Source organism: Diorhabda sublineata, chromosome X (assembly GCF_026230105.1).
Source record: "Diorhabda sublineata isolate icDioSubl1.1 chromosome X, icDioSubl1.1, whole genome shotgun sequence".
Classification (NCBI taxonomy): Eukaryota; Metazoa; Arthropoda; class Insecta; order Coleoptera; family Chrysomelidae; genus Diorhabda; species Diorhabda sublineata.
In genome coordinates, this window is record NC_079485.1 from 12816664 (window position 1) to 12832228 (window position 15565).

The 15565-nt window shown below is 27.5% G+C and overlaps 1 protein-coding gene across 1 annotated transcript; it reads right to left on the minus strand.

The window, feature by feature from the left end:
* Positions 1-2526: 2526 nt before the first annotated feature.
* LOC130451134 (peptidylglycine alpha-hydroxylating monooxygenase) lies at positions 2527-15421 on the minus strand. Its single transcript, XM_056789952.1, has 10 exons — positions 14902-15421; positions 13908-13965; positions 13376-13463; positions 13249-13324; positions 12965-13091; positions 12492-12540; positions 10752-10897; positions 10450-10592; positions 9604-9656; positions 2527-7224 (listed from the first exon to the last, which is right to left on the minus strand). The coding sequence occupies exons 1-10, from the start codon at positions 15028-15030 to the stop codon at positions 7050-7052; spliced, it is 1044 nt and encodes a 347-aa protein (XP_056645930.1). The 5' UTR covers positions 15031-15421; the 3' UTR covers positions 2527-7049.
* Positions 15422-15565: the final 144 nt, after the last annotated feature.

Below are 15565 nucleotides of genomic sequence, written 5' to 3' on the forward strand. Positions count from 1 at the left end.
CTTAATTTATAGCTTTACTGCTCATATAAATGACGATATACTTTCGTGATTAAAGGATGTCGAAATTTTCCATCTTTCATGAAAAATGGGCCTCTGAAATCTACCCGTACATTGGGATAAATAAGAAACTGGTTGCCCAGGTAAATTGCACATTAAATAATTACCTGTTGCTTTGAAACATGTAATACAACAATGAAGGATTTTTTACAAGTATTATGGGCAGACAGTGGCCAAAACGGTTCACGAACAGCAAATGACAGAATTGAACACCGCAATAAAATAATCTCTTATGTTCGTGTTCTAGAATTAAGTCAGTAAATATATGATGTCATGGTAAAATTATTTAATGCTTCTTTTCAAAAGTAAGCAATAGTTATTATACCACCTACACGTAAAATTTCATCATTTAAAAATGGACTTAATGATAAGAGTCTACTATGGAAGACAAATATTTCCTTTTTATGAAACAATTATATTCCACGGGAAAACTATTTAGACAAATCTTACAAGAAAAACCAGTGCTTGATTTAACTCCGTTACTATGATAACTATTTCTCTCCTTTCATTATTTATTTGAAGATTATTCATAAACCTTAAAATATATACTATTACTTTTGAGTAAGAGGAACATCTTTTATAGACTAGCGCTAGAGAGGTTTTAGGCAAAGTAACATTTCATTCCGAACATTGTCACAAGACTATGACTAGCTAACACTTAAATTTATGTTACGTGATTGCAATATTTTAAGCTAATCATTTGCAAGCTTTTATAGCATTTGGCACCTCTCTTTTACAAAGTTGTACATATCCAACATATTTAGTAAATAATTATTGAATATATAATAATTGGGCTCAATGAATCTTTATTATGAATTAAATATTGGCAATGTTATTGTTGGCAAGTCAACAATGTTATTCTCATTCTTCGTCGAATTGGATTGTGGAGTATATGAACTTTAATAAAAATTATTTATTAATAGTTCTGCCTTTGCCGTTATTGCAAAAAAGTAATTTTCAAAATCTGATCTGTCATTATCGCCGACTTGTCCAGGTGTTAGAAGTTCTATTTTATCCCAAACTTCATCAAATTCATTCAAACACAAATGATTTAAATTTAATCTGTTAATTAATTCTTTAATTACACCTATTTTAGATATCGAAGCTGTTTTTGCTTAGGACTATTTATTTCTTCAGCCATTATGTTTAACAATAAAAAAAACAGAAAGGAAATCAAATTAAAAATCAAAATATTAGTTCACGTAAATTGATTTCATGATATAATATATTTTTCATCTTTGCCTAGAGATATGGCAGGCCAATTCTAGACAATTCTTTCACTGTACTATGTTTTGAAAGTCTACAGAATCTTAGTAATATTACCCTGTGAAATGTGATTTTCCGGATATTTTGAATTGAATAAAGTACAAACTTCACTTTGTATACCCATTTATACCCACATTCCAAAAAAAATAAGACTTTGCTAAGCTGTTTCTCTGACAATACAATTGTTTAATAAATGAACACTAAAAAATTTCAATACACGAACCAATAAACTAGACATTTAAATTCAATTTTCTGTACTAACAACTGGACCAAAATATATTCATTAAGAAAAAATAACTTAGAATAAAAAATGAAGTTCACTACTCAACAATAACTTGAATGAAACTTATTTTATGTATTAGATTGATTGAATCATCGATTCCAACGAATCTTGATGGTAGGTTTTAGTTTTAAACATGGAAAATCAATACCACTAAGTGTTCTGACTACCCAAGGTCGCCTCTTTTTAATAAAATCACATACAGAATTAAAGATAACCAAGAATTCAGAATATTAGATTTTACCAACACCTGGAAACCTAGAAAGTAGAGATTGGAAGGTAGTTTCAACAGCTGCTACGTTAAATCGCCCGTCGTTAGCACTAGAAACATATGTATTGCTTTCTCATTTCCCATTAACCACATAAGAAGAAAAAAAGATATGGTGAGATTCCATTTATCACAAGCATTTTAATGACCTTACACACGACATACCTTTAAATTTGAAAAAAATGTTGGCTAAGGTTACTGATTGGACAATTTTAATCCAAACTTTGTATTTAGTCTCAAAACTTACACATTTCGTCGTGTCCTATAACTGACAGATTTTAATGCTATATGCTGACTAAAAAATTGTAATCTGTATTTAGAAATTGAGTTTGAAAAGCTTTTTTGGTTTCTTGAAATTATATGGTGTGGTAGAAACTTTCAACTCCAGCACTCCATATTTCTTAATCAGGTAAAATTTTAGAGAAGCATCCTTTGGTTGGTGCTTGTTATCTGTACTATTCTTTATGGATCACGCTTAAAATAAACAGACAATTAAGATCTATTTTCTGAAGTCCATACCAGGAAATACTGAGTTTCCGAATTTTAGATGAATTTGATTAATTTTAGTCATAATAACTAAAAGTATAAAACACTTTTGAATGGTTCCTCTGAGTAGTTAAATTTTTGCTAATAGAATCAAAGACTTGAGTCCTCAAAGAAAATAATATATTCCAATTAAAAATAGAATCTTATATACAATATTTTATATTTCTCTGTTTCTGTATAGCGTAAATTCTTTACAATTAGGTTCTTATTATTTGACATGACCAAAATGAAGCAAAAATCTCGAAAATAACAAAGTACTTGAATTTATACAGAACGAGTCACTCAGATGTAGTTTATAATTTAAAAAGCTAATAACAATATACATTATGAGTTCCCAAACTGGCTATTTCAAATCATAATGAGGTATAATGAAGGAGTGACACACTCTGTTACCATTAATATATTTGGCGAAAATATGTACAAATAAAAAATCATGTGAGAATTACAAGTTATAGTATTACATAAGGTATTTTGCAATTAAATTAGATTTGATGTTTAGACCAAAAAAAAAACCGAATCTATCTTGGGAAATTTTTTATATATATCTAATAACTATGCAAACAATAATAATTATGAACAGTCACACTACCACATATAGCAGAGCAGATGTATGTACAGTAACTGGAACAAAGTAAGGAACTATTTATGTACTGCCATTTAAATGTCGTTAGGAAAGTAAATATCCAAAAACAAGACTCCTTTTTGTATTAATTGTATATATTATAATCGATTAGATTAGTTTTATATAATTTTAAATCAAAATTGGTAATTATTCCTGAATACAATAATTTCTGTCTAATTTCTCAGTTAATTTGATTCATCGGCAGCAATTCCATGAAAATTCTTCTGTAAAGATAATTTTAAATCAGTAAACTTATTAAAAAAGTTGAGAATATACCCAATTTACCTGCTCATCTCACAAGTCACTTTTATTTGTAATATTAGTAGAATATACATATTTGTCATTTGTACATTTACTTTCATTTTGAACATGTTAACACAATAGTTACCAACACGATAAATAAAATGTATGAAAAACTTAACATCAATAAATTTAATACTGGTTTTTATATATTTTTAGCTATATTCACTCATGATTAAGTACGATTGACTAAAAGTTTCACAGCATAAAAGACTAACGCAAAATAGTCTACTACTGATATGATATTCAACGCAAAATAGTCTATTACTGATATGATGTTAAACTTCCTGATTTGTGCGCAAAAAATATGTAAAATGAACCAAAGAATAACTGCATTTTAAAAATACAAAAACATTCCAGAATATTACTGAAAAAAAGGAAGAGAGAGGGAATTTTTTTATGTTGTAGATTCTTTTTTTTTCTTTTAAAAAACCGATCTCGAGCAATACACTTTTCTTGCTATAAATCACATAGCTACAACATTCTGTATCGTTTTTAAAATAAGGATGTTTTGATAATGCTAATGCACATTATCAAAAACATCCTTATGACTGTAATTTAAAATTTCCCAAATGGCATAAAAAATGTTTTAAGATCCATAATTCCTATCACATTTATCGGACAACGAATATATTAAGTACATAGAACTTTTTGCTAAATAAAAACACCATTGGCCAAAATTCCTATCAATATATAAAAAAAATGAAATTTCAATATTGGTATTTAACTAATAAAGAATAAATAAAATTAAGGATGGAGATTGTTACAAAAACAAAAATATACAAAGAAACATCACAACTGAATAGGTTCTCCCTATATACTCTCATTTTAAATAAATAAATGCATTAAATCCTCATTTTAAAAATAACACGCACCTTCGCAGTTATATATTACCACTAAATTCACAAATTTACAATAATTAAAAAATTATGTCAATCCTATAAGACACGTACAATTAGTATAAAGGTACGTACTACATAAAATGAAGATACATTCATTTTAGAATAAAAGACAAAATATAATAAACCTGTAAATATTTCCCATAATTTATAATTTTAAATGAAATTTTGACTTTCACAATGCTACCATAAAACTTATACACAAATACAGTATTATAAATATAATCACTATTTTATTCTCTATGTACTTTTCCTAATATTTCTGAAACTAGCCATATTCCCTCTGCCTCAAAATACTACAAGCCCCTTAGCACCTAACATAATTCTGGTTGAAACATAAAAGTAGAACACCAAATAAAGGTCACTTGGTTGAGCACTATGGATACATTCAAGAATTATGAAGTGTCATTTGATTCAGGTTCCTTAGTTGAAATACCATCGACAAATTTAATAATTGACCGAAGAATTGTGACAAACATTATAGTAAAATAACACAAGCTTCATTTTCTGCATAAGATACTATGAGACTATGAATACAACTCTACTGGTTGAGAGAAAAAATGCAGATCAAGAACAACCCCCTTGTTATGCATCATTTCATGATAGTGTGAAATAGGAAATGCCTTCTCCAAATGAAAATTCTCAAATTAATCATGTATCAATTTTTAGCTTGTTTGAAGTCTATCACAAATTATAATTTCAAATAAAATCATACCCTACTTCAGATAGTAAAAAACTGTAATTGTATATAGAAGGTAGTGGTAACAATGAGAACAGGAAGTTTCTTCAAATATTACACTTCAATATTATTAAAATTATCCTGAAAGCAAACTCTAATTATTTATTACCCAAATTATAAATAATAGACAATTCAAATTTTGGCAACATGCTTCAAATTGTTTCAACTCTTAATTATTATGTATTCAGATCAGTTTTTCATACAAAATGATTGACACGACTAAAGTATAGAACATATTGGCAAAATCTCACATGAAATTATGAAAATGTCATTTTTAATTTATCTTTTAGATCACTATGTAAATATATTTCCAACTTTTCAAGAGGAACTTTGAAACCTTTGAGCAATAAGCAATTAATTGTTTTTTCAGGACATTTTGCTCAAAAATTAAATTAATTTCTGTCTCTATCGATTTGATATTATTTCTATAGAAAAGAAAATCTGTAATGAAGTATGACTTGAATTAAGTGACCTCCAGTTATTTATTTATATTTTTTTAATTGGATAACGAATAAACTGCCATCAGAATTCTGTATTATAGGTACATACATTGCTCAGACTAATTGCTAATAAATGATAGCGCCCGGTTTATATTCTAACAGTTATAAACCTGTATTTTTTTATATGTATATGTTAGTTTGCAAGTTTTTTCTTTTGTTATCTTTGATTAGCATTTGTTGGAGTTTGAATTACTTGAGCCGTGGGTGATATTCAAACTGAACAGACTATTAACTACCACTACATCAATATCGACACGCGTTCTGATAACCAAGTTATCGTAAAGTAAATTGAAGACTCTGAAGATGTTAACTTTGTTATTATAATGCGCATCAGACAGTGTAATTATGAAATTTTTTTGGTTGATGTTTTGCGAATTCTAGTCGTTCAGGTTTTATTTCTTACCTGTTTCTCATAGCAAATAGTCGAAAAAAATACACTAGTCCTTCTAATAACTGAAACTAAGCATTTTTTAATACAAAAATGGATGGAACTTCTTCTACTATAAATTCATACTATTCTATTAGTGTGCAATTAGTAGTGCTAGCGAATACTGGTACTGGAATGTGGTGTATTCTATGTGTCTACAAACAAAATATATTTTTAATAATTATAAATGTTATTGGAGCTGAAATTTCATATTGAATTGTGTGAAAGTATCCAGTGTTTATTTATATATATATATATATATATATATATATATATATATATATATATATATATATATATATATATATATATATAAACACTTATTACATTAATGGTTTTGAAAGTCCTAAAATTATACTGTCAGGTTGTGATAAAAAGCGTTATTTAAACTTCGAGCCTTCAGCATTAAAGATAAAGTTCCAGTAAGTAAAGTCAGAAAAGTTTCAAAGTAACTAAATAATTGGTCAATATTATTCATTATTTGACACACATAACAGACACCATTTGAATTAAAAGTTTGTCATCATTGCAGTGTTTTACCTACAACTTGAAATTTGTTTATATCACATCAAATCAGTTCAACACCAAAAGCATCTACTCCATGTCTTTAGAAACTCCAGCATACCTTTTCTTTATACAAAAATAAAAATCTTGATGAATACACAAAAATTAGTAATAAATGGTAATAAGAAGAGTGACCAAAAATCTTGAAAAATTTATTGAGATTCATTTAGAGCTGGAAAACTATCACATATACACATATGTGGAATTCACGTACATAAAGTAAAGGCACACTGAGTAGAGGAAATCTGCTAGGATTTATTTATACAAAAAATACATGGTTGAAAATGCTAAACATTCAAGAGTAGGTACTTTCTTTTGGGAGTATGAAAGATCAGAAGACAGGTATTATAGACTGATATTCTCTTCTTCACACATGTAAAGTTACCAAACAATGGAGGAAAACTGTCGGTTGTACTGAATTGAAGTAAGTATAGAAAGTCAAAATGATTGTTTCATTGCAATATCCTAAATTATGTTATGATGAAATGTCTCATTTGTGTGTCATTCAAATTATATAAAAATACTAATTAGATTCTCTCAAAGGATTAGGGGAAGTCTTAGTGAACAGTCTAAATTATAATCTAGTCCAATGTAGATGCTTCTTCGTCTGGAATATTATTTAAATCGTTTTCTTTGTCCAAAGCCCATCTGTAGTATGGAGGTCCAACGGTGGTACAATATTTTCTAGTTAAAGGTGTATCATTTTTCACATAGTACATGATATAAAAATTACACATCTCATCGTTATTAGTAGGGCTAAAAAGTAAAAAATAAGATTACAATAATACATTCATTCATGAGCCTCAAAGCTGTTTTATAGTGGTTAACAAAAAATATATATAATTTTCTTTCATTATACATAAATTGTTTTGAGGTTATTGTCACTTATTACACCATATTTGTCACAAGAACTAATGAGGTGTATTATAACATAATAAATAAATAAACTTTAAACTTGATACTCAGCAATATGTATTGTAGAAACCTTGGGTTTCTACGATACCGATAACTAATTTTAAATCAGAAGAGACCTAAAATCAAGAAAATTTAGATGCATTAATATATCAAAAGGTCTAAGAAATTAAAATATATATATATATATATATATATATATATATATATATATATATGTATATATAAATTGTATTATATAGGTAATCAATTATATATTTATTTCATAGCTATGCCACCACCTTTGTAAGAGTTAATTAAAAATTGCAATTATTGGGTCAACAGGCATGGGGGGTTTAGGCCAATGTTTTGTACTTAAAAGAATCGATTCTAATACGGAGCTTTGGTTAACATGTTTTAATAAATACACGTAGTGTTACATTCACAGATTAGTTTTATTTTAACAAAATAGCTCGAATCCTTGTATCATACATAAACTTCTTCAATTTCTTATTTCTTAGACCTTTTGATATGTGTATGTTTCTAAATCTTCTTGATTTTAGGTTTATTCTGTTTCAAAATTAGTTTTTTAAATAATTTTTAAAGATAGATAAAATTGACGTATCAACTTTTTCTTCAAGTCTTTATCAAAATATGATAACGACACTTAAAATTTGCGTATTTATATTGATCGCGAATATCAAAATAAGAATAAAATCAAACTAGAATTTTGTTTTAACAAGAAAAATTAATTTTTCCTTAGTCCTTACATCTCAATCTCAGTACTTAATCAAATTATATGTAGTTTTATTAGAATTTCCAAAATAGAGCTATAAATTTCACTTAAATTATTTATCATTTACAGCTTTTTAGTTCTTATAAATGTGAACCATTTCTAAAAATTCTATTTTTCCTATATTAGATTCTGTTACAAGAATTTTTGAATCTTTATAATTGAATTTATGTTTTTTTGATATTCCATGGTTCGTTAATGCAATTCTATTTTTTATGGTATTGATGACCTCAGTATTTAGAAAATAGACTAAGAGGTCATCATCAGATGGTTTGTACAAGGAAATGATAAGTTATATTCAGAAGAAGTTAAAGTTTTAAAGTTCTATCTGTTAATCCTAAAATGACGCTGTTTTTTGTGATTTAGGATGGCATGATTTATAATTTAGATATCTTCCAAACCATGTTGTTGATTTTAATTTGTGTCATTTCCAAAAAATTCATTTTGTTTTCAATTTCTAAAGTGAACTGAATACTTTGATGAATTTATTAAAGGCATCAAGAAATGTATACTGCATTTGATACTTGGAAGTACAGCTATATATGATAAAAAAATTAAGCTGCATTAATGAACCACGAAATATCAAAGAAAAATAAATTTAATTATAAAGATTCAAAAATGTATGTATGTAATACACGAAAAAGAGAATAAAAAAAGACCAAAAATTATATAACTCTATTTAGTAGATTTTGATACAACTATGAATAATTTTATTGATGATTGCTACATATTTTTGATATGTAAAAACTAAGAAAAAATAAATTCATGTTAAAACAGATTCCTATCATGATTTTATTTTTATTTTGATATTCATGATATATGGGATCTATCAATGATCTATTCTCAAAATGAATTTACTGACAATTGATTTTACTAGTTTGAATTTCTGGAACCGTTGGTAATATTGATACTGAATACACTGTTTACACTACCACTGCACCAACACTATCTGACGCGCGTTTTCATAACTAAGTTATCGACGTCGTAGTGTAAACAGTATGTTCCGTAGGTGATTTTACTATTTTAAACACTTAAATTGAGCTATAGGTCATCAAAACATGTGTTGGGTTCCAGCTCTTTAGCAAGAAAAGCTACATTCCAATCTGAAAAAGGTTTGTATTTTAGATGTCACTTCATCTGAAACCTTCAAATAACAACAATAACAATACAATAAAGTCATTTAAATTTAAATGTTGCTAATTATAATCACAAATAAAAAGACTGGATTTTACTTAAACACAATGAATGCCTATTGAGGCACATAGTGTGAAGAATTGTGTGGAAGAAAATCATAATATATGCGTAACTTATGAGTTTTCTAATTAGATAACATGTAGAAGTTGAATTTCAACGTCTTGTGTAATTACAAGGTTAATTAAAAGTATGGAAATACGTAACTATAAATTAACCAGTGTTACCAAAAATTTAACAATAGTATTACATATACATACCCAACTTGTGTATATCTGTTCCTATTTGAACTATCCATTGTACATCTAGCAGCCTAAAAAAAACTCTAATTGAAGCAGTTTTAATCGTTTTTTACTATTGTATAGTTTTCAAAAGAAAATATTTTGAGCTATATAATGAATAAATTTGAAATATCACACTTAAAATATTTTAGATATTAGTATAATCAAATTATCCAAGAATATTTTATAGTAAGAAGCAAATGGTTGAAAATATTATAGTTTCTCAGCAATATGACAACGATAAATACAATTTGTATCAACACTATTTAACAATACTACATGTAACTTACATTTATTATTTCATTTTGTGACTTTTTGTAAACATCACTCACAACGACAAATTTTTGGAGTTATTTGTCCAGTTACCAGTTTTCACAAAGAACATACCGAACAACCAACGTTATTCTTTAACTCTTCTTAAAAGCAAATAGAAATCATAAATTCTAGAGAGGGACGATCTAATCCCCCTCATAATGTGGCGATATTAACCCTCTACTCCAACATGTTTATATAAAACCAATAAACAATAATATTTCCCAATTCCTAAACATGACTTACAATCCCAATTTCCTGTTATCTCTGAAAACACAGTATTTCATCTGGTTTTCAGAGATAACCCAATGAAAAAATCTTAATCTCTATGGCTTGAAAATACTACATTAAGTATGGATTATGCAAACCCACACAACCTATCAAATGGTTCGTCACAACATCCGCAAGAAAATATAATTATTTCCTGTTATCATACAAACACCAGTTTAGAAAACTTTTAATTATAAAAACCAAACTTGAAAATTGTTATTCTGAAGCCAAAAAAGGACTTACCAAACGATCTCCATATTTAATTGGGGTACTATCAAATATCGGGTAGAACATCTGAGGTGTCAGAGGATCTCGTTTGCCCAATAAAGACCAATGATCTTCTCCAGTTTCATCTCTTGTAACTCTATATCCAGAAACTACTCTCCCTAGGTAAACATGAATAATTACTTGTAACATACAAATTTACCTCAAAAATGGGTATCAGTATTTATATGAATCATAGCAACAAAATTATGCTGGTATAATATCATCAAATGCAATTACTTCAATTTTTTTATAATAAAACATATTATCAAGCAACTTACCCAAAGTATGCGTATGTGTTCTGTATGCGAAGGGATGTATAACTTTGTTTTCTTCAATTTCACAGGCGGTCTCCATATAAGTTTGGCTTTTTGGTGGAATTATTCCTCCTACACCTAATAGCAGCACTCCTGCTAGTTTACTCTGACTACAAAAATTGAATATTTACCCAGTAGAATTGAAACATATAAATAGTTTACATTAAGATACTTTTATAATTAAAATTTTACTGTAACAAAACATTAACGTAGTAATTTGTAGAATAATGCATGATAAATTCCAATAATTTTATTTATGAAAGACATAATATCAAAATCAAAGAAAGGACCAATTGGCAATTAAATTTCTATCGATTTATATATGAGGATGAAGCAGGATTGGATACACAGAAAGCTACTTGGAACAGCTGATAAGTTCACCTGTTGTTTTTAAATAATCAGTATAGTACTGGGAGTGAAAGGGACTGCGGTAGCGATTATTTCAGTAATAATCGTAATAAAGCAAAACTAGAAGTTTCAAAAACCCTGACGTAATTCCAGCAAGATGAAGTGCTGCCTCATTACCAAATCAATGTCAATATCCCAACCAATTTTTTTTCAAGTAAGGGGAGGGGCAAAGATGGACTGAACATAACAATACACTAATCTGTCATTATTAAATTTCTTGTAATAGGGATGTGTTGAAAGTACTCAAGTCTACTTTGTGGTACCCATTTTTATACCGAACCAAAAAAAAACAATGTATATACAATTTGAAATCAAATATTTTAAGGATCAAAAAAATGTAACTGAACAATATTGTGACAAAGAAAGAAATTTGAGAAAAAAAGGTAATTTAATACATATTTTATATGAGACTGAATTGTTACATTCGTTTCAGACTTTCTCTACAAGAAATCTTATTCTCATAACTTCATCAATGATTCTATTCAATATATTATAAAAATAACATTTCACAATAATAAAAGTCAGAATTCAATAATTTCCTAAACTCAAATTAGATTTTATGTTTATCTATTCCTTTTATTTATTCTTCTTGATTATGCCTTATTGTATTATGTCCTTCTCAATAAAAAACCTGGGAATAATTAGAGATATTCTTTTTTAATACGGGGATGTCGCTTACCAGATCGACAATAATGAACTATTATAAAAGGTATAATGAGGCACGAAAAGTCCAGTGCTGGACGACAAAAGTAAATACAGAATGTGAGAAATCGTCACTAAAATGGATCTAAATATATTCGAATTTCATTAACTTACAATTAAATCCAGAATTCTTTATATCAAAAACCACCACCGTATTTGATCTAATAAATAAATTTAATAAAATTGTGAATAAGTAAGTTAAATAAAATCTTAAGCATTGTTGCAAGTTAAAAAGGATAGAATTTGAATTAGAAAAGGTTTTGAATGACTTGTTCCAACCTCATAAAAAATGCTCTAACGAAATCGTTTCTGATACAATTATTATCCAAATTAGCAGAATTTCTCTACTAAAATGACTTTTATCAACATTAGTATAGCTACTGTATATTCCATTTAATATAGAAGGTAAATATATGAGAATTCTCAAATTTCTCCTTTTTTGAACGAAAGAGTTGAAGGAGGTATAGAAATAATATGCTCACATTGTGAAAGTGCCTGCATAACATTAATATGAGATTGTGCCAGTGTAAGAGGAAAACCAAATTTTAGTCACAACAGTGATAGAAACAGAAGCACCATGCATAGGGTACTTACGGTTCTTCTGTATACATTAGAAACAATCCAGAATTATCAGTCTGTCCCTCTGTAAATAAAAGGTTTTTAAATTGAGGCTTTATATTGGCATATTTGCCAAATTAGCTCAGAATATCCGCCATCTTGAAATTGTAGCTGTACATATATTAAAACAAGATTGTAAAATACAGTTTCCAGATAATGTTTACATTTTGAAATAGTAAGGTGAATAGTATAGAACATAATATGAATAAAGATAATAGGTGGCGACATAGCTTGAATGTGGCAATATTGTTATAGTTTAGCATCTACAATTTTTTATTTAAATCAGTAAAATAGTGAAAATTAAAGCAAATTAGAGAAAATTCAGTTACATAAGTGGAAGAACAAGTTATTAGGATAATAAATGTTGTATAAAACTTAATAAATTTGATGAGAGAAGAGAAGCGCCCCTTGAGCATTTAGATGAAATAAGCTTCAAATAACAAAATTACCTGGAAATGGTTTGGTGTAATGAACTTGCAGAACCAAATACTGTATACCAGTTCCTTTTCCAACTTGGAAACCAACATCATCTGGTAATGTTAATGATTTTGCATTTCTTGCCCAAGCATACAAAACCTAATAAAAACAAAATCAACTATTCTTATCTTCAAAAATATGTTAGTGTTACTGCAAATAAATAAATATATAGTGATATGATTTTTATGTTCCATATATGAAATTAACATAGATTACAACAAATTTCAGTTTTACAAAATTTATAGAAATGTCTTACGTGGTTACCGTCTCTGCATGGGGGAGCCTTTTTCAAAGTGCTATATGAGTCAGCTGCTGACATTTCTCCACAATCCCTAAAATAAAAATGATTCCATAAAAACATAATTGCAAATTGTTATTATTACCATATTTCTTTATTAGATCCAGGATGACCACATCCAAAAAGTAACATATGATGAGCAACGTGCATTGTAGCATTGGGTTCAAATCCCACTAAAAAATAGAAAAAATAAATTTTTAAAATTTAAACAGGCAAACAAATAATGTATGAACTGTACCATTTGACAATTTGGAATTCATATTGGTAGTTTTACTGCAACTGTTAGTTACAACAGAAATTCATTAAATGATAACAATATGTAGATTTATAAAACTTCATACCCAAGTAAAGATGGTAAAAAATCAATTTTGTAAAACACATGACACAAATGCCTTCTGCTGCAAACAAAAGAAAAATATCCCTGGAACTGTTATATCTATATATGATAAAATCACATTAAAATATATTTATAAATACATATTCAACCATTGAAATTAATTTCAATTTAATTCAAATAAAATGTTATGATGTTATTTTTGTATGGGACAATTAATTATAAGGTTACACTATTTACTGTAAAGATAAATTCATTGATCACATTTAATTCAATCACTCACCTATATAAAATGTTTTATCATCAACAATTCGAACGGGTGTGCAAATGTATAAGTCAGGCTGAAAATAATAGACAAATTTCAGACGATAGATCAGAAGTAATTGGATTTTAGTACTTGTAAGCTCAGGTGCAGAGCAAACTAGTAATTTTTATGAGATTGATGCTTAAATTTCAATTTCTATTTTATCTAACAAAGTCAGATGATGTATTTCAGAAATTTATTTATGGGATTACCCAAAAAATTGTATAACTAGACATTATATTCTCAAATCATTTTACTACCTATTTTATCTGCCCTGTAAATCATATACTTTTTCAATAATTTCAAATGTCCATTGTCCATATATCAGGAGAATAACAAAAGAGTGAGAAATTAACACTGTTAATTGCTAGACAATTGAGGACTAAAAGGTTGCTGATGGAGAGTGAGAAATTCTTTCTTCATTAAAATAATAAATCATAATTAATCATATCATTTAATCAGTTGTTACAACCCACACTACTAATATTGAATTTCTATTGTTTATTATCAAAAATATTATTAACTGGATGGGTTCTCCATATGTTCCATTAATTATTTGAATGTAATTTAAATAATGATAGCACACTATACAGGTGACTTAAAATACACTATTTGAAAATATAGATTTTATAAAAAAAACATGAAATTGAATGCATGAAAAGGCAGAGGGATAAGCCAAAAAGGTATTTCCTAGATATATCAAATCCAATTTCAATTCATAGTATGATATTAAATAATATTCCAGAAATAATTGTTGAAAATAATTTAGAAATAAAATATTAGAAAAATTGAATTTGAATTTACCATTACTGACATTGAAATTGAAATGAATAGTAACAATACTAATTCTATGATATTTGATGATATAGTCTTTCTCTTCAGAATAAGATTTGTAACAAGAGTTTTAAATTTGGAATTAAACACCTAATATTAAAGTGAAATTAAATAATAATGGTATATAAAAATTACTCACTCTAGCTGGATATACATTAGGCATTAAAAGTGGAAACTTTTTTACTTCACAGCATGTTAAATTAAAAGTAAATAGTAACACAAAAAAAATTGACAACGATAACATATGGATAACCGCCATTCTTTTCATAAATCAATAAACTTCATAACCAACATAACCAAACTTTTCAATATAGAGTGACAACATTTAGATGTCAATAACAGAAATATATATTGGGAAATATAGAGACGCTATTTCATATAAATGCAGAAGAAGAAATAATGAACCATATCTGATTGAATATAAAATATACCATTTAGTGTGATAATTTTCCTATTTTCCTCACCACGCTAATCCTGTTAAAAAGCTTTGGTATAGTATTTTGAAACTGAAAATGATGAATGATGATTCATCATTTTTTTTAGTTTGTCTAGTTTTTAATGAAAAAGTTTTACAATATTTGAAAATCTGCGTTCGCAGTAATAAATTGAAAATGTATTGCCTATGCCTACAACAGATTGCATTTGTTGCATACCACTTGGAAAAAATTTTTTCTATTTTTCCAACAATTTTCTTTTTCAAATTTAATATTATTTTATTATCTGAAATTTTCCCTATATTTTTGTCGAAGCTATTAAATACTATTATGGTGAAGTTTTTCAATAATGTTGTTGGAGTTTTCAAT